At 43.7% G+C, this 26221-nt stretch overlaps 2 protein-coding genes across 2 annotated transcripts; both read right to left on the bottom strand.

Moving 5' to 3' along the window:
• Nucleotides 1–159: 159 nt before the first annotated feature.
• On the bottom strand, nucleotides 160–8986 carry cdh27 (cadherin 27; the record flags this gene model as incomplete). Its single annotated transcript, XM_079186355.1, has 14 exons — nucleotides 160–369; nucleotides 1626–1712; nucleotides 2118–2233; nucleotides 2342–2560; nucleotides 2648–2872; nucleotides 4938–5080; nucleotides 5281–5588; nucleotides 5786–5968; nucleotides 6755–6886; nucleotides 7098–7261; nucleotides 7345–7486; nucleotides 7806–7955; nucleotides 8176–8298; nucleotides 8966–8986. 14 exons carry the CDS (start codon nucleotides 8984–8986, stop codon nucleotides 160–162), a joined length of 2223 nt encoding a protein of 740 aa, XP_079042481.1.
• A 353-nt stretch (nucleotides 8987–9339) lies between these two features.
• LOC306693911 (dysbindin) lies at nucleotides 9340–20847 on the bottom strand. Its single transcript, XM_079156575.1, has 4 exons — nucleotides 20642–20847; nucleotides 10444–10596; nucleotides 10207–10350; nucleotides 9340–10122 (listed from the first exon to the last, which is right to left on the bottom strand). The coding sequence occupies exons 1-4, from the start codon at nucleotides 20682–20684 to the stop codon at nucleotides 9869–9871; spliced, it is 594 nt and encodes a 197-aa protein (XP_079012701.1). The 5' UTR covers nucleotides 20685–20847; the 3' UTR covers nucleotides 9340–9868.
• Between the last annotated feature and the right edge of the window lie 5374 nt (nucleotides 20848–26221).

Below are 26221 nucleotides of genomic sequence, written 5' to 3'. Positions count from 1 at the left end.
CGCTTTTTGTAGTTAATCTTCACCATGATTTCGCCATGCCAGCCCCACGTCGGTAACGTCTGTGGTCATATCACAATCACGTAGCTTAGTGAAAGTGTAGTCGGATTCTCCAAGCACCACAGTTGTATTTTCCTAACTCTTCATGAATTCTCCATCACATTATGTGATGTTTTGTGTATGTGGCGGCTTGCAAATGGAAGCCAGTTTCTTGAACTTGGGGCCCAAGTCTTTCAGCGCGTTCTCGAATGAATCGTCGTCGGGAATGTCGATGCTGTCCAGCTCCGAGAGGTTGTCCGAGTCCCTCTCATCTGCGTAGGGGTGAGGCGGATACTCCGGCAGATCTTCCTCTGTCTCCAGGTGAGAGAGCTTCTGCAGGAGGAGTCAAAAAAACGAGCAAAGTCTTAACTACACTGCGTGCACAGTTATTAGGCAAGTTGTATTTTTGAGGATTCATTTTATCATTGAACAACTACAGTGCTCTCGGTCAATCCAAAATGTTAATAAACCTCAAACCTGATTATTTAAGAAAGTAAGAGTGAGGTTTTGGCTTTCTTAGGAGAATATCTATGTGTGCACAATTATTGGGCAACTAAATGAAAGATTATGAAAAGGAAAGGTCCAACTAGCTCATCTTTAATAATACCAGCTAGTTGGACCTTTTGGTGTTGAAGATGGACTCAAAATCAACTCCCAAAACTACTGCCAGTGTTTAGAAGACACTTTCTTCAAGTCAGTGGTGCAGGAAAAAGTCTGCATCTTTCAAGAAGACCATGATTTTTATGCAGGACAATACTCCATCGCATGCATCGAAGTACTCCACCGCGTGGCTAGCCAGTGAAGGCCTTAAAGATGAAAGAATAATGACATGGCCCCCTTCCTCACCTGACCTAAACCCTATTGAGAACTTGTGGGCCCTTCTTAAACGGGAGATTTACGGTGAAGGAGAACAGTACACACTCTCTGAACAGTGTCTGGGAGGCTGTTTGCTGCTGCACAACAAGTTGATCGTCAACAGATCAAGAAAGTGACAGAATCCATCAATGGAAGGCTTATGACTGTTATTGAAAAGAAGGGTGGCTGTATTGGTCACTGATATTTTTTTTGAAATTTCAGAAATGTTTATTTGTAAATTCTGAGTTGTTTGTTGACCGAGAGCCCTGTAGTTGTTCAATAATAAAATGAATCCTCAAAAATACAAAACAATTGTGCATGCGGTGTATACAGCGATTCTTCTGCTGCAGGCGCATGCATGCGTGCATGCTTTTACAGTGCCTTACTTTGCAGAGTATACATGATACTGTAGCTGCACTACCAACCGTATGAAGCAGGGCTGGGAGAGCTGCGTCCATTATAGAGCTTGAGTTCCTTTTGTCGAGGAAATTCATTGTCCTCTTGTCATCAATCTGTACAAAAAAACAGTTCACATGATTACGTTTCTTCAGCTGCTTCCTCAAAGTAATGAGCAATAATGACAATTCAAAACAACTGTCTACCTGGTGGTTGCGATGGTTGCCATTGGCTATTAGAGTTTCCCAATTTGCCTACGATTAGAGGAAAGAGTGATACAGGAATTATTTGCATGCACAGTCGTAACTGATAGTTGACTTTCAATAAGTGCATATTACCTGGATCGAGTCGTCATTGAATAGGTAGGAAACATTCTCCGCGCTGGAATGTGTGAAGTGTTTGCTGATGGAGGTTTGCTCCCTGTCCTGTTGAAAAGTGACAGGAGCAACTGTGATAAACGGATCATTTTGACTACAGTGGGTCCACTCAAAATAGCAGTCTTTCATTTTTACAAGGCAGGTTATCATCAAAGTATGTTTAAGAAAACCTTTGAAAGTCCAACATAAAAACGTATACAAATCTGAAGATTATTGCAATTAATCAAACACATAGTCTCCATAATTTCCATCTTTTCCCACCGTTGTTGAATCTGAGCTGTTTCTGTCATGCAGACTTCTCCATTGAGGTGATAAGTAGCGCATCTTATCAGTGTACAGTGCCAGGACAATGTTAGTTAACTTGAGGGGGAAAAAAACAGTGACTGATATTAGCATGAACACAAATCTGGAAAAGTATCACAGGATTGTTTGCAAACGTTTTTAAGCAGTGACCTTGCAGTCAGTTCCAGGTGTCTCAATGTTCGATTCAAGGAGTGTTCCTTCATCACTGGTCTCTAAAGGGATGAACTTCTTTTTGCAGGTGATGACGACCGCCATCAGTAGCAGAACTGTCAGCGAGCAGGAGACCACACAAAATGCAATTTGCAGTGAGTAATCAGAATTGTGACGATATCACAGTATTCTCTGATACTAAAGGCAACCATGTCATTTCTTACCCAGGAGTAAAAACAGTGAGGCAAACACTACGCCGATAGCACCGGAGGCAGCTTTTGTGGCAACGCGGCCGCTTTGGCAGTTGGATGTCACAGAGCAGTCGCACACGGTCACACTGAGGATATAAGCGCCAAACTGTCCCTGCATGTCCGAGATCTTCAGATTAATTGTATGCGGGCCAGCCATCACATCGGGCATCTTCACCAGTCCAGCTGTGTATCCTGTGAGAGACAGTCCCAAATTTAAATGTTTTTTTAGTTTTTTTATGTATGCCCCAATATTTCACTTCATGTCATTGCTGTCTCTACCATATGAGGGATCCAGTTTCCATTTTCCGTTGACATCCCCCGGCAGTTCAAATGTGAAAGGCCCTCCGAATGGATTGTCATCCAGGTCAAAGGCGGTGATGTTGGTGGTGGTGGGGCCGTCAGACACACACACATCAACATAGTCCACCGTTAGGTGAGGCACGTTGTCGTTCTTGTCAGTCACATGGATGTTCAATGTGGCTGTGCCTGTCATTGGTGGCTTACCTGTCCAAGACGGGGAAAAAAACAAGAATACGAGTTACTTACACTTATAGGTCAGTATGCTAACATGCTCACAATGACAATGCTAACATGTTGATGTGAAGCAGGTGTAATGTTCACACTATTCTCACCACCTTAAATTAGCATGTTAACATTCGGCAGTGGGAGGTTTAAGCTATTTTGCTGGTATTTGGTCAGAAATGGAAATGTTGACCCCGATGGTGGTGCCAGATGAAAAGGATCACCAAAGTTATTCCAAGTTATCTTTTAACGAGTGCTTGAATATATGTTGCAAATTTGATGGCAATCCATCTAACAGCTGTTGAGACATTTCACTTAAAACCACAAATGTGAACCTCATGGTGGGCTAGAAGAAAAGTCAGATGATAACCAAAGTCATTAGCGGTGCAAGTGATTAATTACATGTACTCTCCTTATTGTAACAAAGTCATGTTGGAGTACTTTTACTTTTTGGAGATTTTTTTTTTTGTCTGTAAATATACTTATGCTAAAATGTATCACAAGCACTTTGTTAAAGTTGCATCCGTTACAGAGTAAAAAAGCACAAGTGACATGAAAAGCCCTGATACACTGAGTGGGAATAGAACAGAGGAAAGCACATAAGAGGAAAGCTCCACGTTCTCTTCATACATCCTTATCCGACGTGGTGACACTCCGGAGAAGGTTAGAGATTTGACTGGATTGAGTTCACGGGTCACGGGTTCAGGTGCCTGAGCCACTAGCACCTCCGGCTCAATCAAGTTATGGATCACACGGTGATCACACGGTGCGGTTATAATTAGCATTATTGAACACCCTCGCAGTTTACAAATGTTATATTCATCTTAATAAATGACGGATTCATTAAACCACCTGGCGAGCACTCATATTTGACGCGCCCACGGGGTTCATAACCTTGCACAGTAGTGGACAGCTGGGTCTGGCTAGCATGCTATATGCTGACATGCTGTGGCGGATACTCAGGCGTGTGAGGAACGCAGTGGGACCAGAGAGGCCGAGTTGACCGGTTACGCTGCGGGAGAGAGACCGGTGGACTGGTCATGCTCTGAGACGTTGAACCTGGACCACATTATGGAGGACTTCACGGTGACGTTTCAGATGGGTGAGTACCACAACACGCTGCTGAGCGCCGATGAGAACGTCAACAACCGCTGGCAACGTAGTTAGTGCGTTTGTTTTACATGTCCACGTGGTCTGCTTTGGGGATGTTTTTGTTCTACTGTTCGATTCTGAAATGAAGTTTCTGGCGCCGTGGTGTCCATAGCTCGCTTTATTTCTTGAGTTTAGTCTCTTTTTCGGGTTCTTTCTTGTGAGGCTACACTGAGGAGCGCAGTTGTATATGTATAATTGATAATCAGTTGTATATTTAGAATTAATAATCAGTTGTATATGTATATTTATAGTTGATAATCGTATATGCACCGACTGCCCGTCTGTTGGTTTGACCAGAAGCGGTCTTGTTGCTGATGTTGTTCAACTTGTGCATAAGTTAAGTGGAACAAATGATGCAATCTGTTTTGTAGCCTAAATATGTTCTTTAATTCAACAGTATCATACACCCCCCCCCCCCCCCCCCCCCCCTACACACACACACACACACACACACACACACATACACACACACACCCCACCACCCCAGCGTCCCCCTTTTTATAATGTCATACATTTTGCTTTTACTTGAGTACATTTTAACAAAATTAGTTTTTCTTTTAAATTTCTTTTGAGTAGCAGATGGTGATCTAGTAGGCTACTTTGTCCACCTCCGGGGATAATCATCTGGGGAAAGTACATGTCTGTACCACATTTTGTGCTAATTCATCCAGCAAATTTGGAGTTATTTCACAAATTAGTTGAACACTTTAAATTGCTTGTGGCACCAGAGGAAAAGTCAGGGGATCACCAAAGTCATCCCTAGAGCCATGCTGCTATAGCATGACTAAAATAGTGTGACAAAGCAGTAGAGACTTGAATAAAACATTTCCTCAGTCATAAAAATATCAAATAATTGGTTTGCGTCTGTGCCATTCAGCAACACTTTGAGTTTTACCAGCGTCCACTGCATGCACTAAGATGGTGTAGACACCGTCAACGACATGAGGGGATTCTCTGTCTGGCGTCTTGGATGTTGTGATGTCTCCTGTGTGTGGATCCACCGTCACCCAGCCAGCAGGGTCATTTCCTACCTCGTACCTGAGGACAAATACAATGTGCTTTAGTATAGGAGTTCCCAGATTAGAGCTCCCACATATTATAACCTAGAGCACTGGACTTTTACGCAAGTGAAAAATTGTACGTGTTGTGATCCAGATCTGTTAAAAATCAGGCTAGTTTTGTTTTCTCTTCCTTAATCCTGCCGACAAACAAACCAGACCGTAAACATAGCCTCTTACACAAAATCTCTTGCGTGACTGGAGTCGGGATCCACAGCTGTCACCTTCTCCACCCAGGTTCCAATGGGTGCGTTCTCCTCCAGCATGGCGTCTTTGACCGTCACACTGAAAAGTGGGGGGTCGTTGGTGTCCTCAACTTCGATGACGACTTTTACAGAGTGAGGCTGAGGATCATCATCCCGTTCACTGGAGTCAACTTTCCAGAGGCCCGAGGGCGTCTTCTCCCTCACTTTACAGGAGACATATGGCGCCTCATTTTCCACTGAAATGGTCAGCTCCACTTGTGCGCCACCCTCAAAGTCTAAAGGCTGAAATTGTACTCTGGGTTTTTATTTTTAATTTATTGTATGCATCATTCATAAAACATTCATTATGTTAAAGCACTTAAACATGTAAACCTCAGGTGAAAGCAGACGTACTGTGACAAGCATGCGATGTAGTAATTACATGTCCGACTAGAGGTGGGGTCGCTGTAATGTATAGCATGCAGCTAGGCGTCACTTACTTTTATGACTGTCAGGATTCCATCATTGGTGTCTGGGTCTGTTTTTATTTGAAAGTGCTGTCCCTCGTCACCCTGAATGGTGTACTTGGCTCTCCATGCCGGGCTGTTTGGGGTGTCTTTGTCCGAAACGTGCAGCCGCAGAGGAGAGGTCCCGCCCTCATCTTCTTTTACTTTGCCAGAGCCCTGTGGTATGAATCACAGGTGCAGAGGTCAGGGGGAAAGAAATCTGCCATGCTGCTTCTCACCACTTACCACCAGGATCAAGTATAGTATAGCCTACATTTTCCACCTTCAATAACTGGGAGTTGACGAGAAAATATAAGTGTAAAATTATCTGGATAAACAAAGCACAGAAAAATCTGTTGTATATATTCCTACCTTATCTGAAAATAATAATAATAATAATAATAAATTACTGACAAAAGCGTTTGAAAAACATTGCGTCCACTTATTGAAAATCATTATATTAGATGATGAAGTGGAACAGAAAAAGTAAATGGGTTTTTTGCGTTATGCAACTCCAACTTGCAGCACGAGTTCCTCTTTCGTTTATTATCGTTTCACATTTCCATTTGTACATTTTGCCTTATTTATTTCTACTTACCAATTTCTCTGTTTTGGTTTGTTTGTTTGCTCTTAAGTCCCCATATGGACAATAAAAATAATACATTTATATTTTTAAACCTCCTACATTGTTTTTTATTTTCCTACAGTAATTGAAAATAGGCTTTTAAAAAAGCTTGGCCCTTTTTGCCCATAATTATAGAATTTTGAAGATTAATGTTTTGACACAAACATGACTTCCTCTCATATTTTCAAATGGCCACAGCAATATGTCAAGTCCAGCATGTACTGTACATCAGAATCATAGATTAGAGGTGTGACTATTGCATGTGTTTGGAAAAATATGTAGACGTGAGTGCTAAAATCGTTGTGGTGATGACATTGCTAACCAGGACAACTGCTTACTGTTTGTCCGCTGATGGTCGGGAGGTGGTTGTTGCCGTCCTCTACGTAGATGACGACAGTGGTTGAACTGGAAAGACTGACTACGTCACCGTGGTCCTTGGCCTCCACCACCACTGTGAACATTTCAGCCACCTTAATGCAAGAAAATTAAAAATAATTAGATTAGATTACTCTTTTAAAAAAGCCTCACATACGATAAGCGTGTTTGTTAACATACATTCACATTGCTCAAAGCGAGCTTGCTGTATTCCCTTGCATACACATCATATTTTATATTCTCTAAGTGAAGACCTTGCAGAACAGCTTGTATTTACTCTATAGTATGTACTGTACAGACACTTGCCTCATGGTCCAAACACCCTTTAAATGAGATCGATCCAGACTTGTCAATGGTGAACTTGGTGTCTGGAGGGTTTGGAGCCACAGACTTGATTTCATAGTGGAATGTTGAATTTGGCGTCCCTCTCTGGTCTCTGTCATAGGCTACCACAGTCAGGAGATGTGAGCCTGTTGGGAAATGACAAGAAAAGAGTGCACTTATTAGACACTGTGAAAGAACAAAAACATGTACTCTTTACTGTAGGCTTTACCTTGTGGGGTTTCCTGCTCAACGTTGATTTTAAACAGATCCGTCGGAAAGCGTGGTGGGTTGTCGTTGATGTCCAATATGGAGATTTCAACTCCTAATGCGGTGTCAATCGACAAATCAGACTTGCTGGCCTCAAATTTCAGCTGCGGATTGAAAGATGTGTCACAATGCAAAGAAAAAAATGTGATTGAATTAATGGATATTGTAAAATGATATGGAGTAAAACTAGATTTAAGTGTGCAACACCACTGTGAGGAGTCCTGCTTGTATGAGCTGCAAGGACCCGAACGAAATAATACTAAATAAAAAATGTTTACTATGTTAACTGTAATTGTTTTATTTATTACAATACCAATATGACATATTGTGCATCCCTAATCAGTGTGTGGAACTTTACAGCAGTGTGACAAAAGTGGATTCCTAGTTGTTACGAAATGTTGGAATGTTATATGCGAGTCGAACCTTAAGCAGTTTATTCTCCTCGTAGTCCACAGCCCTGTGTACAAACACGATGCCAGATTCCTTGTGAATAGAGAGAACTCCTTTTGGCTCCTTATCCACTCCTTCTCCATAGAGCTCAAAGTTTACTCGATATTTCCGCTCAACATTTATCTGTAAGCAACAAACACTTTACAGTTGGCTTTGGGGAGCCTGAGACTTTTTATTTGTCTTTTATACATTTTCATGATGAAATAACTTGATCTGCCATGTTTGGTAACTGTATTTATTATAATCAACAGGTCTATCAATGATATTTGGTATTTGAGCTTGAAAATGAACACATTGGCTATTCTGGCTGAACTTTTTATTTACTGACTGGATGGTTTCTCACCTTTCCCAGCTCATATGGGAAGGGCCCTGAATGCCCCTCCTCAATAGTGAAGGAGTCAACGATCCAAGACCTTCTGTGACGGCTCAGCAGCCTTGAGCATGTTGCAGTTGAGGAATACAAAACCTGAAAGACAAGAAGCCAACCAAACCTGAAGCACTGAACTTCACTATGAAGACATTCTTCCTTAGAATTTGCAGTTTTAATGACACTTCTTTGTTTGAGGCGCAGCTCATATTTTATGGTTTCTCACCAGTTGGCAATGTAAGTGTTTAAAGCTCGTGCTGCTATGTTGGGAAACCAGTTCAGAAATGCACACACACACACACACACACACACATTTCCAGAGAAATGATTACATCACAGTGGGATGCTGTACTTTGCAACTCATTTTTGACTATACAGAGTTTTTTAATTATTTTGTATCAAAAAGGTCAATTTTACACCACTGACTCGCTTAAACACTTGTGGGAAGACATTAACCTCCACGGAAACATGAACTTAGACCAGCGGAGTGATGGAAAATAATATTGACTGTAAACAAAGGTAAAAAAAGTGACTGATTTTCATAGATAACCAAATTCTTGGAACCCTATTATTATAATAAAATTATTGATATTCCATCATTTAAATCATATTGTTAAACTTTCAATCACAATTAAAGATAAATGAATATTCCTTTTTAAGTAACACTGACTTTAATCAGAAATTGACAGCTATAAAAATGAAGTAATAGCGTCTAACTTTAACTGAAGTCATTTAAAAAAGATTTCAAGTCCGTGTTGCTACTTACCAGGAGGAAGCAGCAGAGCATGGTGCTTGTTCAGTACAGCCAACTGTGAGAATGTACGAGGACTGGCTTATTCTGACATTTCAGCAAAGGGAGACGAGACCATGCCCCCTTTTCTTTACACACCCACACACGAATAATAATAATCGTGTGTGTGTGTGTGTGTGTGTGTGTGTGTGTGTGTGTGTGTGTGTGTGTGTGTGTGTGTGTGTGTGTGTGTGTGTGTGTGTGTGCTCCAACATGTCACTGTTTGCTCATGCGGGTTCCTTAGAATTTTATCAACGTTTACAGGGAAGCAGCTAAGCATCTATCTAATCCACCTTGAAATAACCAGGAACAGTTGTGTTGATTATCAGAAGCACATGAATACATTTTCCTCTCTTCCTTTATTGTTAAAACAAAGAAATCTTGTTTGAGATTCATTTAAAATTGGAACTTCGAAAACTATGAATTTTGCATCGGCAGGACAATGTGTTGGTTTGAAATACAGAACTTTTAACAGTATGAAGCCTTCTATTGCGAAATGTACCGGGAATCACCCAATTATCATTGTATTGTTCTCGTCACTGCTTTACTGTACAAAATGCATCATTTACCAACAACACGTGACGTGAGGTCACAAACCGGGGAGCAAATCGTATCTGTCAAAACATGCCAAAACATACATGGAAACGGGTGAGAATGAATAAATCTCCATATTTACAGTTCGCGGCCTCCACCTCCAAAACAAACTCACAGAGCACAACTCATGAATCAAAGGAAAGGTTGAAAGCAGCTGTAGGAGCCAGTGTGTCGCGGCTGAGAGGCCTCTTTCAATAGCTTGTATCCCAAAGTCAACTCTTTTCCCTCGGCCGAGGTGTCAACTACCGCGCTGCAGGCGGAGACCTGTTGTGCAGAGGGTGCTTCCTACGAAGATGGAGTCTGACTTTTCACCCTCTCTAACTCTGGAGGCACGGCTCTTCGCTTGACTGTGCTGGTGTGCGTTTCCTCATCGTCTGACCCGACGACTGGGGTGTCTCTTCCGTTGGCATTGGTGGTCTGACTGTCAGAGGAGGAGTTTGAAGACGTGGAGGACGCGCGGGACTTGGCATCAAGACCCTCAAGGACGTGTCTAAAGAGTCCATTCCTGATGACTTCGTTGTTGTTGTTGTTTTCTTGGACTGTGGGTCAGAAACAAAATCTTTGTTAGGGATGTAACTGCGCAGCGCTTCTTGTAATCTCTGCTCTGTTTCTGGTTTCCATACCTGGCAGCGGGGAGGTCAGCATCCCCTCTTCTCCCCCAGAGCTGAAAAAGACATCCAAGGCCTCCTGGTCAGAGATGTCGATCAGCTCCATCTGGTCCAGCAAGTCCACGTTCACCTCCATGGACGAGATGCTGCCAATTGGAGCTGCAAGAGAGGGGAAGCAGTGAAATGATGCGCATCTGTGTATGAGCGTGCATTTGTGCATGGATTTACCAAACGGCCACCAGTCCGACTCACGCCTCTTATAGTCTCGGATGCACAGGTGCGCCGAAGACGGGTAGGCGTCCACGTCATGTTGGAAGACCTCCTCGAAGAAACGCTGTCTCTCTCTCAGCTTGAGCTGCTGTGCTGCGTCCACATCTGGGAGCCTCTGGCCTCGCTCGGTCTCCGCTTTGCCATCGCAAAACGGGAAGGACATGAAGTTAGAAACCAGCTCAGGGAAAGTCTAACATCTGATACCAGGAAGCTGCATTACAATCAAGGCACCATACAAGGAGATTTTCAAACCAGTTCCTCCTCTCTGGACGTAGGTGTGCTAAGCAGTGAGATAACCTGGTGTTGTATAATATGACGTATTGTTTGAGATCCATTTTGCAGTCACTCAGGGGTCAAATGTTGGTAGCCAGAAGGGGGAGCCATTGAGCTGTAAGTGAGACATCAGGAGGCGGATTCCCTTTTGTATGGACTCATGGAGAGGTAATGAAAAGCTGGTCACATATATCTCGACTACGAAACTATATTGTTGATCAACTGTTTCCATTTGTCCACTGAGCTTCCACTGACAAGCTGCTTTTTCTGTCTTTTGTCAGGACGCTCATAAAACAAGCTTGCCAAACATTCACCACTGTACTAGCCTGCACATTTATTAAATGTCCACAGATCAAGCAGCCAGGTCCTTTTTACTAAGTTAATCTTGTCTGAGATGCCATACGGTCCCATTTCCCCCCCTCATCAGCATCATTCTAATGAGGCTGAGTGCAAGTCGGATGTGTGCGAGTGGATGGGTGAACTGCAGCAGTGTGACTGCAAGAGGAATGAGGAGAGGGGAAATGCTGGACTGTAAATGTCTGACGCCATGAGTGCTCTTTTCTTCCACTGAGAAGGAAACACTTGAGCAGTTGCTTTGTACAACAAGTTGTAAGCATGAAGTGTGACTTGTAAACTAGTGAGCTTTAGAGGGTTTTGTAGGTGGACCGAGCCAAGCTAGCAGTTTCACCCTGTTTCCATTTATTTTGTGCTAAGCTAAGTTTACCATGTCCTGGTTGTAGCTTCATATTTACCTGACAGACATGTGAGATGTCATTCTTCTTATGTAACTCTTGCACATTCTGTGAGTATGCACTGACACATTTTGCATTCTTTTATTATCTCCACCAGGCGTAATCCTGGAGAGAGGTTATGTGTTCGGCCGTGCGTCCATGACTGAGTGCGTGTGCGCCTCCTGTGTCTGTCCGCGGCTAATCTCACGTTCTGCATGCTTAACCCCTCACTCACCACTCTTAACTGCCCCACTGGCTGGTGGGGCCTGTTAGTGAGGCACTAGTCAGCGGCCAGAGACACGGTGGGACAAAAAACTGTTTTGGCTAACGCAACTACAACTACACACACTGCGGAGTACCCTTTGGCCGCTGCTCTGCGGCTCACTTTTATTGTATTTTTTTGACGTTGTGTTTGGCTAACCACTAGCGGAACTACCAGTGTACACACTGTTAAGTACCTCGCCACCACTCAGCCGCTTAGCCAGGCGGCTTGGTGAGTTTATCTTTGTGTTTTGGCATGATTGCATGAAATGTACTTGGCTATATGATGACTTTACAGCACTGGTTGTATTCATTCAATCACACAATACAGCGGTGGTCATTGCAGACACACCTGGCGGAGATCTGCGCTCTACTGAGTGCACCTTTCTAGTTGTAAAGTGCATTTCTATTCTGTTTTTCCACCTCAGCTTATAACTGATATGTTGCAGTGTCTGAGTTATTTATTAGCCATTACAACATGCAGTCAGGGATTGAGCTAATTGGATGAGGCTTTCAAGCCATGTCTAAATTCCAGGGATTGTCTGTTATCGCTGACAATATTAGGGGACTCCCGTTAAGATGCACTACGGCCATAACTTAACAACTGCTGCAGTCAGGATGAAGCTGCAAAGTTGCCTAATAGCAGCAACAGGTTGCAATCCTCGGAGCGCTGTGTCAGCGCAGTCCTCCCCACAAGCCTGTGGTGACACAAGGACACTCGCCTGTCACTGCAGCTTTGCTCTGCCCTGTTTGACAGCCTGCCTCCTGGGTGCAGGGACCTGCTTGGCTCTGGGATCAGACTGGGCAGACAGCTTTGGAGGGAAGAGCAGTATAGAGGACAACTCAAACCCCAGGGTTGGACCGGCTGACTGCACAGGTGTGGACTTACAGTATGTGTGAGACAGAACCCGGAAATATAGACTGGAATTCCCCAAAGACTGAAAACACACAAAAAAGTGATGAGTTGACAATATCTGCCCTGACACAGTTATCATAGTGTAACTGCATGTGTTTGGTTCAAAATATTGAGCTGAAATAATAGACGAACAAAGCATCAATGTGTCTTGCGTAATGACATTTTGTAGGATCCTGTGAATGGACACATTGTCAGTGATCATAACAAGTTTTTTTTAGCTTGATATCAATAGTGCTGTGCAGCCTGACTGGCTAGTCTTCAATAAAAATGATCTGATAAACCAACCTCGTATGCCTTTCTCTGGCTTGTCGGACAAGTTCAGATCCTTCTGTGCACAAAACTGCTCCTCTCACCCTAATTCCTCCTCCTTCTTACTCTTCATCCCGAACCAAAACGTAATTTATTTCCTGTTCCATATGGACTTACTGCATGTCTAATGCGTACCGCATTTTAGCTCCTAAGAGAACAAAACATGTTGACAAAGATCCAGCTTCTCTCATCTCCCTTTTAATGGGATACCGTCCAGAGAGTTTGAGGCCTTCCAAGAAATCAATTTGAAAATAATAATAATGGTCAAAATTGGTGGAGCAGAGACTGAGATACTATTATTATTATTATTATTATTATTATTATTATTATTATTATTATTATTATTATTACTACTACTATTTTAGTCTCTAGTATGGGTCAGGCTCCATAAATGCTGGAGCCTATGCTAACCATAATGCTACTCAATAGCATCTTTTATTTTTAGTCTCCCTGCCTAGTTAATGCCAATATCTTTCAAATTCCGCAGCCCTAATTTACAACTGAGGCTTTCTAGATTTGTAGTCTCCAAACTCAAGATGAGATAATCCCGACCTTTCCTGAAAGCTTAAACGAGTTCACCAGTTTATCATTGTACTTCTATAACTTTGATCAGGATCAGAATCGATGCAGCAGAACCAGAGACATTGTCTTTTTCTTCTTCCTTGTCAAAACCTGTTGACTACATTACCCATAATTCAACTCCAACATTGACAGTTTGGTCGGAGATTTAAGTACGTTATGTAGCTAGAGATGAGGAGCCGTCTGGTGAGCTCACTTCTTTCTAACTCAACATCACCAGATTTTTTTTTCCATCCTCAAACTTCAGCCCCAACTGACGCTGACTCAAGTGACATCTCTTGAGGCAATTTATCAGATTTGGAGCAGCTCCCTCTGGAAACCTGTACACAGACTTTGATGTGTAAAATTGGCGCACTTCACCCTTTTTAAGTAATTTCCATCACTGCTCTTTAACAAGCAGACACAGGAAGTCTGTGTAGGAGGCGATGTTAGTGATTACAATTATGCAATGAAGGAGTCACTCAGCGCCGCCAGTCACATGGCACAACTTCTCTTTAGAAGCTGCAATCTTCCATAAGTAAAGTGAGATGGCAGGTGAATGATTACAAGTTGTCTATCTTGTGCCAGTCGTCTTTATGGGCATTTTGTGTTTGCAGCATTTCTGTGTCTTAATGTAGACGTCGGAGGTTGTGCGAGTGTGTGTGATGCGTCCCTTTTGTTGCACTGTTGCACAATCAGAAACACTATATTGTCTACGGAGTCTTTCGGAAGCGAAGGGAGCAGCGCTGACAAAGCAAGATGTCATTCACAATCAGGAGCTGCCTGTTTGACGCGTGCGTCTAAATGAAAAGAGCTCCTTGTTTAATGTGACCAGCCGAGGACATCGCGTCTGACAAAACACTGTATTTGTGCGAGATGAAAGACTATCCTCTCTTTACTTTTCAGAAGAGGGGCGGACAGGACTTCAATAGAATGTTTGTGCTGAAACCAAGAAAAATTATGCTTTTCATTAAAAGCTGCAGGTTTACACAAATTGCTTATCCTGTTGTTTTTCTTCACGCTCTGTTAAACACTGATTGATCACAGCATTGATTGTTTCCACTTAAAGGCTGAGGCCTGTGGTGAGCTGAAGGTTAGCTACAGATGCATATCCTCGCATTGATTTTGCTTCCCTATCCAGTTCTTTTCTCATTTAATCACCTCGATCGATACGGCTTCCCTGGCCGCGGACAACCCCGGTGACCTCTGATTAGTACAACCACTCACACGGGAAAAACGTCCACTGCTGATGAGATGTACAGTCCGCTGCAGCCCAAAGCCTTTAGTCTCATACTGCAAGATGTCTGAAGGGCCTGTGGCTGCTTAAGAGATTCTTTCTTTGCCTTTCTTTCTGTATGGGTTCTTTCTGCCTTTATTTATTTTTCTTTCTTTGTCTTTCTTGTTTTATATCTTGTTATCTTTCATTCTTTCATTCTTTCTGTCTGTCTTTGGGTACATCCCAAGTCTCTCATTTGTCATTTCCTCGCTCCTCGATCCTCGCTTGAACCGGAAGTTCAGGGGATGCAATTAAGAGACTTGGGATGTACCCCTCGTGCATCCTCGCTCATGGCTCCTCAGAGCAGAAATAAGAGCTTTGAGACGGCCGTCAATATGGCGGCGCAGAACAACTTCCGGTTATGGTCTCTCTCTCTCTCTCTCTCTGTCTCTGTCTCTGTCTCTGTCTGTGTGTGTGTGTGTCTCTGTCTTCTTTCTCTCTTCTGTCTTTCCTTTTCCCATCTTTTTGTGTTTTTGTTCATGTTTGTCTTTTTGTCCCTTTTTGTCTCTCTTCATGTTTTTGTCTCTGTATTTCTTTGTCTCTCTGTCTATTCTCCTTCCTGTTAAACTTTCTTTCTTTCTCTCTCTCTCTCTCTCTCTCTCTCTCTCTCTCTCTCTCTCTCTCTCTCTCTCTCTCTCTCTCTCTCTCCTTCCCCTGAGTCTTTTAGGGACTGGAGAAAGAAAAGGTCATGGGTTCAGACCCAGTTGGACACATGCAGAATGACTGGAACAGACAGAAAGATAGAGACAGACAGAGCGGGCCTGACGTGTTTGTGTGCCACTCTGCCTCCCTACATAAAGACAAACCCAGAGCCCCCGCTCAGGAGGCAGAGAGAGAAAGAGCCCATTCAGAGCCGGACAAAGGCTCAGATGTGAGGGAACGGGACTGGCCTGCTCTCCTTAGTCATGATGCCATTTACAGGAAATCGCTTTGAATTTAGCCACGGTTGAATTCACCTAAACTCAGCCTGTAATGTGTTTAGTTGAGTTACATCCTTCTACGTTTGTTAAATTCCTCCTTTTTGCTTTAATCAAATTCGCGTGAAAATTCATCAACGTCATCGCTTCTCAGCAGATATAATGCATCATCCCCACATGATTGCCAATGCTCATCTGTCTTCACCTTGACTATGCATCTATATTCTACAGAAAAAACATCACACAAATGCCGAGAATCAGGTCACTTTCTGTATCAATGTATTCAAGCATCATGTGCTTCATTCCGAGGATGGGACCCTGAAACGCCGCTTTAGAAGTGCTGCACAAACAGCCGAGGCAACACATTGATCTGAAGGCTAAGTGAAGGAATGGCAGGAGGGCTCGGTGTCGCTCACAGGCTGCCATTAGCCCAGCGCTGTGCAAAATGAAAATGTGAGCTCACTGGCTGGCTCCCTTGTGACGGGTAAAGAGAAGGTCAGGGCAGAACGGAGCAGAGAAAACTGCCTCTCCAGACGATCCAGTTGTTTTTACACTTGTTGGTCGAAGGAGCAGCTCTGGCTATGACCCCAGAGTAAACACTAGTTGAACAGAAACCCCAGTGGGAAACATCACAGCCTCCTCAGCTTTGATTATGGAGCAGTTCTTCCAGACTCTCAGCCTGAGTCTATTCATCCAACCCAAGGCTTTTTCTAAGAAGTGGTTGTCTTTGTACACATGGATGAGGTCATCCCTGTTTAAATGGCTGTGGTGGTGGTGGTGGTGGTGGTGGTACATACTTCCATGTGTGACATCCATGACATCATCCATAAATAAATACATCAATACATTCTAAAATTAATATATGTTAAAATCAAACATATGAGTAAGTACATAGAGCTTTTTCTGGATTTTAAAAATGTGTTTATACTTATTGTTGAAAAAGTCATTTTTTTTTGTCTTCCATGCTTAAATAATAGTGCAGCTGTAACACTTTGTGATTGTATATTGACTAGTTGAGGCATGACCACCTGCTGACTCCTAAACACTGGGACAGATGTGGTAACACTGGTTTGGGCTGAGGCCACTACGAACGGGCTCTCTGCCCTTTCCACCTTGGCACTCTTCATCAGAGGAGCAATTTTATTTCACATAGATGGGTTCTCAACTGCGACGAGACAGAAATAGAGAGAGAGAGAGTGGCTGTAAACACAGAAAGGCTGCAAGTGAGGGAGGAAAGGTCAAGGAGGACTGGAACACTTGAAGAAAGGCTAAAAACGAAGAGGATGTCTTCAAAAAAATCCAGGGAATGACGGAATAGAGGTTAGCCAAAAGTGAGTCAAGAGTGTGGGTTATAGAGATGGAGAGGATAAAGAGAATGAATTCTGCACCGGCTCATTAGTTAAAGAGGATGTCTTGTTATTTTTTACTGAGAGTCTCTTCTGTTTACCTTCCAGCATTGCCTCCAACAGCAGGCTGCTAGCAGTCTACATTGGTCATTAGTGGATCAGTCTCTGTGCTAGAGCTGTTACAGTAATTAATGGTGTCTCAGTGAGGAATGGTACAGCGCCTGTTTGGCTACAGGTAGAAGATTTATCCGGCTCTTACAGCAAGAGCAGAGATCTATGAATGCAATGTGCTTATTTATCACATTGCCACATCCTGCTCAGCACATCCCAAAGGGTAAAGTTTCTCCTCCCATATTGCACTTTTCTATTTTCTAGTGACTCTTTCACATTGCTTTGCTTGTGTCTTTTCCTCATTCCTCAGAGCACATGATGCTTTGAACTAAAGTGGAACAGACAACTGGCCACGCTAGTAAAATGGACGATACTATCTTTGGAGACGATGCACTTGCTCTGTCTCACACTTTTATTTTTGTTTCCCACAAAAAAAAAAAAAAAAATCCCTATTTCCTCTCCAAAAACCTGCCACTTACTGGGCTCCAGTTTCAAGCGCCGTAAATTATGTATGGGAGTAGTTGATGTGTGCTGGTGTGTCTGTCTGGTCTGTATCTCAATGCGTGCATGTGCGTGTTATCATTTGCATTTATTAGATCTGTTGGTTTCCGCCGGGACAAAAAAGCAGCGTCCAGCCCCATCAGCCCAGTCCGCCAGGACAACAATGACAGCGGTGTTAACCCTCTCCTTCCTTCCCCGCTGACAATAGGACTGTTTTGTAGGTCAGTGTTCTGTCCTACTGTCCTCCATCAGTCCACAAGCAGACCGTCATGAATTCTGATCAACACAGCAGGCTTCACCAGCTGACAAAACACTTTTACAAATCCTCTTATCCAGACTTACTATTAATAAACAGCAGAATAAGATCAACATGTACTCAATCAAGCCAACCTGTTAATAATGTTCAAGGCGCTGTATGGGCAAGATAATTAATGCTAAACAAGCGTCATTTTAACACGATTAATCATCATAGAAGCCTTATTATAAAGAAAACAGTGTTCATTGGTTTGTTCCTGTTGTTACAGTAAATGCAACGTGCATCTGGAGTGATGACACTGATGACTGAATCTATAATTACACTCCAACATTGAATTGTCTAGTGAAGATTAGCCGAGTACATCCTCTCTGTGAGGCTTGAGGTTAGGGCTCCTACACATTCCTGTGCCTGGATCAGCTGCCTCTCTCTCTCTCTGTGTTTGTGAGGTCGGTTTAAAGCTATTTTCACTTCAGCTGGGAGAACTGTAGGAATGTTTGCTTAGACTCAACACAGAGTCTCAGACATATCTCAGATGTTTGTTGAGGTTGAGGCGGGTTGGTCCGCAGATGCTGCTGGATACAAAAGACTTAACACTGTTTTATCATGATGTATTGTAGCGCTGACCTTTTTTAAATACTCTTTCTTTATTACATTTGGGAAACTTATAAATGCCCTGTGCACTGCACTATAATTGTATTTGTTCTGTATTATTTGGTCATTTTTTTACATTTTTATTCTACTTTTGATGGATTTTATTTTCCTTGCACACCCACACAGGTGTATAATATAAACGTATTGATTTTAGCAGCTTTAACTTCCAACCTTTTTCGTTTTGTTTTGTTTTGATAGTTTCAAATGATGAATGATGTTTCCTCTTCCCAGCGATGCCAACGCCTCGGCGAACAAACTCCGAATCATTAATTGACCAAACGGAGGATTCAGCTGAACAGTGAGTAGATGGATTTGTTAGAGAACTAATGAGAGGAGCTGGTCTATGTCCCCCAGGGCCGCACAGCTTAGACCGTTGGATTGATGGGATCCTTAGTAACCCATCTACCCACGGCGGTTTAATATAATCATACACAAACACACACAGAGTATATTTAGCCACGTGTGATATGCCACACGGCATTGTTTATAATAGAATAATCTGTGTATTTTCCACATGTGTGCTTTTCACACGTTGGTAAGCATTAGTATTAAGTATTTACGCGTCTTCGGTTTCAACAACTGCGACCTAATTGCTGGAAATTTGCAACTGTAATCATGGCCAATTGCTTTAACAAGGAAATCAGCCAATAATATTTTTCACCCTTTATCGTCTTTCATTTTTTATTTTCCAATATGAAGCTCTGAATGTTGTTTCAAAGCCTTTTAACTTTTAGTTTGGGAAGTAATGTTTTCTTCAACTTTGTATTTGTTGGTTGTCCCCTCTAGCTCATGAAGCTCCAATGAGTAGAGCAGCACAGCAGATAAACATACTGTATTGATCCCTCAGAGAGTGATCCATTAAAGATACTGACGGTACATGTTATGGATTTTTACCTCACTAATTTGCTTAATAAACATAATTTACTCCTTATTCCTATCTGGGTCAAGTCAAAGGGGTCTGTGCTAAGAATACATGGAGAATAGGAACAATTCCTTCTCCACCCGACACCCTGCTGTCTGTAACAGGCTCGAAGCAGCTGGCCGGTCCTTCACTCCACAGCACACCGATGTGCCGCTCTCTGGCACAGTCCCACAATAATCAAAACGCGACAGAGCGGACTGTAGAGGCACAGAGGCTCTGCGCAGAGCAACAGATGGGAGACGTCTTTCTCTGGAGTCGCAGCCCTGATCCTTTTTAGCCTCGTGAAATCACAAACTGATCTCACTGGGACTAATTCAATCGCAGCTCTTGTGTGTTCCATCTGGGTTGGTGTGTCTGTGGCACAAGCTGCAGTCTAGTCGACTACGCTGAGATCTGCAGGCACAATCCCGTTAGAAATAAGAGATCTTTGTCTGGAGGCCTGCGGTGGCCCTAATCCAAGGCTGCCTCAGTGTGTGTGTGTGTGTGTGTGTGTGTGTGTGTGTGTGTGTGTGTGTGTGTGTGTGTGTGTGTGTGTGTGTGTGTGTGTGTGGGAATGCATCCCTGTTCCTGTGCAAAAAGAGTGTGACCTATTCACTTGGTATTACTGGTATATTACTCAGGGTGATGATTCAACATTCCTGTCTGATTTTTGGCTGGTGCAGCTATTGGACCATTCACTTCAGGCAACATCAACACAACAGCAGCTATTTAACACACTGACTGAGCCGTCACACCGGCTTCTACATTCTATCTGAAACACACACGCACACACACACACACACGCACACACAGCGTATGCCTCGTGGAGCAGTTAATACATTTGGTGTCTACCATAAATAAAGAAAACTCCAGCTCTCCTTACTTGACATTCATTTGACACCGTTTGATGCGTTATAGACACAGAACTTCTGACACGTTAAAAGATAATACATGAAATGGAACAGTTGGAAAGGCTTTCATTGTAGCTTGAGTTTATTTGTACTTCTGACAACCAAATATGGAAAATCCTTTCCTCCTCTCCAATGCCCCGCTCTACATCTGCACATCAAAACTGTGTAAATGGAGCAAACTTGTGGCTGCATCTCAAAATATCCACCTGAACTAAAAGATGAGTTTCTGAGTAAATGTTTAGAAGTTTTGAAGATGACTCACGGGGCAGGCATTTGCTGTGAAGGTTGGCTGTCGAGGAGCTCATGTTGCTGGAGAGTTGTAGAAAAGGGAGATAATCAATCAGAGATGATCGGTGACAGTTCAGCAGAGAGGCTGCCGATCATCTCCCACGCCCTCTGCTCACTCGGACTGCTCCAAGGTGACTGATGCTTCGCTGTCCTCCCTCCCAGCTTCCCCTCTTTGACTCGGTGGACTCTGAGCCACTTGGATGAGGCGAGAACAAGTTTGTGGCTTTGTGGAGCCGACCAGCTGACCAATGACAGGGAGGAGGGAGGAGCCGAGAGGGAGTCGGAGGAAAGGATTGATAAAAGGGGAAGGGGGGGATTTTATGTAACGGAGTGGAAAATACCAAGGAGAGACAGGCACATGCCTTTGTTATTTTTGTCTTCTTACACTCCCTCCCTCCCTCCCTCCCTCCCTCTCCTTCCCTCTCCTTCTGTCTCTTGTCCCGTTCTCCCTTTTTGTTACGGATTTAAAAGCTCACTCTTCTGGGTCAAGAGATGTCAACAAATGTTACATGAGTAGACAACAAATATGCCTTTCATTATTGTATTTCTACTTTTCCTAACTGGTTTAATAATAATTGGAACTGATGCCCCTTGAACAATTCAAATGCTTTGGTTTCCTCTTCACAAAGAACATGTCGATCCTTCCAGAATAATACACACTGAATGAGGGATTTATACTACGGTTAAGTTTGGATACAATGTGCGCACTATACTTTTGAAAAGAATCTCAAAATAGGTCGTACATCCAAACATTAAAAGCAACATTTTTACACAATAGTCGAATTGTTTGGTGTAAGATGAAGATCCTCAAGAAAACATTTGAAGAAAGCTCTATTTATTTCACATTAGAGCTAAAATGTTAATTGTTAATTAATTGATTAGTAAATTGACAGAAAATGAATCTGTGCCTGTTTAGTTGACATGTAAACATTAGAGTCATTAGTTTACTTTTTTTTTTTTTAGATGAACCACAAATGCCAAACAGCTCGATCCGGGAGCATTTGCAGCGTTTCTCTGTTTTATATTAATATAAATAATATACCTTTGGTTTGTCAAAAGAACTCATAAAAGTGGTATCTGTAGAGGTCTTGTTGTTCTCAATCAACAGTCCAAATAACCTGCAGATTAATTGTTAGTTGCAGCCCAAATTCACATTTCTCATGGCTGTTACATTTGGCAGTAAAACCTCTGTGGCCTCGAGGGTTTAGGTGTGTGTCCCCAGCCTGAGTCAGGCTCCGGACCTTTGTTGCATGTCATTCCCCTCATTTACTATCGGACTCTCTAATAAATCAATAACAATCTAAAAACAAGGTTTGGCTGCTGAATAATTGACTTAAGACAAAATTTCCAAATAGTGAGTAGAAGTAGATTACAGATAGACTGTGTGTCTTAGACACCATCTAGTGGACAACAGATGACACTTTCAGTTCTTCCTCGTTGCATTGCCGATTACACAATGTTTGCACGCAGAGGTTTCACAGAGCATCATTACATCATTGCCCTTTTTCTCAAAACACTGCATCGGCATTCAAGAGAGCCTTTGAAAGGATGCCGTGCCTCAGATACAGGCCGGAAAAGATGCTGTCGTGAGTCATTGCAAGAATCTGTGTGTAGGAATCGGCACAAAGGGACATGACTTGTTGATCATCCACTTTGATCAACAGCATATGGCACATAGATCTTCACATAAGGCAACAAATTAACAACAAACCTTTATATGCTTACGTGCATAAGCACCGAAACTTTCACTACCGAAACTGGCACTCTGCGTCGGTGCCACGCTGAAAAGTGAAACTTCAAATACAGGCTGTAATGTAGCAGTTGGGAAGTGGTGGGAGTGACTGGCGATTTCTATCCATAACACACACTCGAAACTGTAAATGTCAGTGGTTATGATGGTTTAGCCTAAATATGCATGTGTAATATATGTGTGTGTGTGTGTGTGTGTGTGTGTGTGTGTGTGTGTGTGTGTGTGTGTGTGTACATCTGAGGATAAAAAAGACAAAGATACAGAGAGCGAGAGAGAGAGAGAGAGCGAGTGGGCAGAGGAAGCATGATGTGACTCAAAGTGAGAAATCCTCTCCACCTCAAACTAGATTATGCGTGGGCTTTCTCATGACTGGGGGTTCACCTGCTGAGGCCCTGCAAAATCAATAGCTGAGAACTGGGCTGCTGTGCTGCAGAGGCAGCCATGAAGCAAAAGCCAAGTCCTCTTTCTTGTGTTTTAAAATGAGATGAAAGGGGGGGAGCAAGAAAGCAAGTGAGGAAAAATATATAGAAAGCAAGAGTGTGTGTGTGTGTGTGTGGGGGGGGCGGTTCATGTTGTCTGAACAACCATGAAAGACCTTCATGCTTTAATGCTGACCATTGAACGCTTTGCTCAAATGCATTTGCTTGCCATTTTCAAAACATTCACAGGGTTAGGTGTCGCGCTCATTCAGGATGAAACATCTGAAAGAACATCTGAAAGAACATCTGAAAGAATCCACAACAAGTGAGGGCTATTTTCTATCACATTGCAGATGTGATAGCACGATGTCTGTTCCCTCTTTTTTTTTTTTTTGCTCATGTGTGTGTGTCCACTCTTTAGTCTAAAGCAAGGTTTCCCGCCCTCACTCTTCCAGGCAAAGCGCCAAAGCCATCAGGCAGTCATACGCCTACCATCAGATGAGGAGTTGCACAGCAGTCTCATTTCTAATTATACACCCAACAGCAGAGAGCTGTGGAGCGAAGGAGAGAGCGTGTGGAATATGGAGAGAGGAAGAGGAGTGTGATTACGAATGGAAGAGAGGCTGAGAGTGCTACTCAGCGGCAAACACGGGGTGGGCAAGTTCAGATGAGAGAGACAGCGAGAGAGAGAGACAGACAGAGAGAGAGAGAGAGAGAGAGAAGTAAAAGTAAGAGAGGGAGAGACATCAAATCTGTCTGAGAAAGGTTAACAAGACTGACTGACTGAGTTGAGTGGGAGTGTAAAATGTAAAGGCGAGTAGGAGGGGGGAGAGGGAGCAAGAGAGAAGAGAGAGAGAGAGAGAGAGAGAGAGAGACAGAGAGAGCAGGACAAGAGAAAGGGAGGAGAGCGTGTCTGACAGACAGTCTGTTGAGCTTGTCTGGTTGCTTGATCATTCTGCTGTTTTGTCTTTCCACCTGCAGCCTGGGAGGAGGACACGAGCCAGACAGGTGTGTGTGTGTTTGTGTGTGTGTGTGTGTGTGTGTGTGGGGAGAGTCTGTGAACATGGATGGACACGCACTGTGAAGATGAGTGGCACAGGGAGACGCATGGACGAAGGGATGGATGGATGGAGGAACATGTAAGTAAGTCTCCAACATGAAGCTTCTCTGAACACCAGTTTATTTTCATTTATGTGGCATGTTCTTGTCTTTAAGTCCACCAAGGGAGCCAGTCGTGATACATGGATTGGTTTTGCTCTGAATGCGGGTTGATGGAACTCTTTGCGGTCTCTGGAGGTTATATTTGGTTGTATTGCGCTACAGCTCCCTAGATAGAAACATCAAGCTGACTAACTCACTCTATGCAAATAATCCCGTCCTCGGGCAGTTTATCATTCTCATGATGGCACTGAACACCGGCGTGTAAACATTTCATTTCCGTAGATTAGCGACCTGTGGTGAGCTGATCACCTCATAAGGTGATTCACGATGCACAGTGTTGCAGTGTTGGCCCGCTTGGGTCTGATCGTACCTGTGTGTCGGTCATTGTGGGTAAGCAGCCCACACCTGGAGGCTCTTGGAATGAATTTACATTTTCACTGCATGCATTTAGCTGACAAATACTTATCTAATGTGTGTGTATATACTGCTGAGCACTCGCACAGGAATGTCAGTGTGAGGTTGTTGTCTGATCCCACACACACACACACACACACACACACACACACACACACGTAATAAAGAAACGGCTCATATCAGAGACATGCCTGTCGGGCAGAGTGAAAGAGGTCCATTCAGCGGCGGTGCTCAGCTATGATGATTACATAATGCAGGGCATTGAGATGAGCTTTGCATTGACGGGCTGTAAAAGTCCTACACTGCTCTCTACTTGTTTTTGAATAGGTGAGAAACTGTGAACTGACTCACTATTGTGCATACGTGTAAGGAGGATGATGGGCTCTCAATAGCTTGAGATGTGGGCGATCACTTCAGTCCCATGAGGAAGATAGAGAGTTTAACATCCTGCAACTATTTATTCCCTGAACACAAACTCTTTCATTGTTTCCAGAGGAAAATGTCGCCATGAAAATGAAAATTGTGTCTGTAGGGTATATTGACAGGCAATGAGTTCACCAGGTGGTGCATTCAGAGGAAAACTCGGTCATTTATCAAGATTTTTTTTAAAAGAGAGATAAAGTGACAGAAACCGAAAGTCTGGATAGAGAACCTGATGTTTTTCTACAGCTTGACACCTTGTTCGCGAGGGTATTAAGTGCACTGATATTTGCTTCTTCGACTTCTCAGATCGTGACGACCTTGGACCTATATATCCGCAACGCCTGCCAAGAGACTGGAGTCTGTGATCACAATACCTCCTCAGGCCTTTGCAGGAGGACATGCAGTGCCAGTGTGAGTGACAGGCAGCGTGAGCCAATGAGCTTCACACCGAACCCAGCTCTAGTCCCAGACAGGGACAAACTCCCGCTCAAAAAGAGGGACCAAAGGCCGAGCTCACCATCGCAGCAGCAGCAGCAGCAGCAGCAGTGTGATGCTGCGACATTCAAGGCGCCCTACCCTTACAAGAGCCACAGTGAGTTCAAGACAAAGCACACTGGCCCTTTCCAGCCTGTACCGAGACGGGTTCCTGCACTGTACCAGCCCTGGATGCAGAGTCACCCATCCACCAGGTCCAAACCTCACGACCTCTCTGCATTCAGGGATCACCGTGGCTGGGCAGAGTGGAGACAATTCAACCCCGTGCACCCTGGATGGGCCTTTCCTCCCCACTATCAGCACCACAGCCACTTGTCTGGTACACCTGCACTCCACCTGGGCCATCCACACCTCCCCTCCAAATTCAGCCCCGTCTCCCTGGTCACTGAGGGTTTCCAAAGGGTGCGGGGAGGGTACGGCTGGGAGCAGCTCAAGACAATAAGGGACAAGAGTTTAGACACCGAGAGGCAGAGCAATGGAAGGAACAAAGGACCATATGTGAGGAGAAGAGACAGAAAAGTTGAGCATTTTCCCAGGGTTGAAAAAGCAAGTCCTCCGTCACTGAGCACATGCCTACCTCACTCTCCACTCGAGGACCTCACACTGCAATATGATGTGTTGCACAAATCAGCAAAGGTTGTCAAACATCCCGCTTCTGGACATTCCCTGATAACAGTTTCCCCTGATGATAGCTCATGCAAGAAATACACCTCCATGAAGGAGGACGCCTTGAGATCTTCTGCTCTCCCATCTTCTGAGCAGGCTTCTTCCTCCTCTTCCTCTCCGAACCTTTTTCCCTGGCTGCTCCCTCACTTCGGGGCAGGCTCTCTGATCGAGCTCAGGGACGGCCGGCTGAGGAGGGTGGAGCACCTGCAGACGGAGGACTTCATGC

The sequence above is a fragment of the Pholis gunnellus genome (assembly GCF_910591455.1).
Source record: "Pholis gunnellus genome assembly, chromosome: 3".
NCBI lineage: Eukaryota > Metazoa > Chordata > Actinopteri > Perciformes > Pholidae > Pholis > Pholis gunnellus.
The sequence above is the reverse complement of the archived record's forward strand: the minus strand, read 5'-3'. Positions and strand labels throughout refer to the sequence as shown.

Coding starts and splice junctions, on each gene's coding strand:
- LOC306693911 (XM_079156575.1), bottom strand. CDS start 20,684: ATGAGCTCCTCGACAGCCAACCTTCACAGCAAATGCCTGCCCC. Junction 10,351..10,443: donor CATCCGAGACTATAAGAGGC/GTGAGTCGGACT, acceptor CCTCTCTTGCAG/CTCCAATTGGCAGCATCTCG. Junction 10,123..10,206: donor GCTGACCTCCCCGCTGCCAG/GTATGGAAACCA, acceptor TCTGACCCACAG/TCCAAGAAAACAACAACAAC.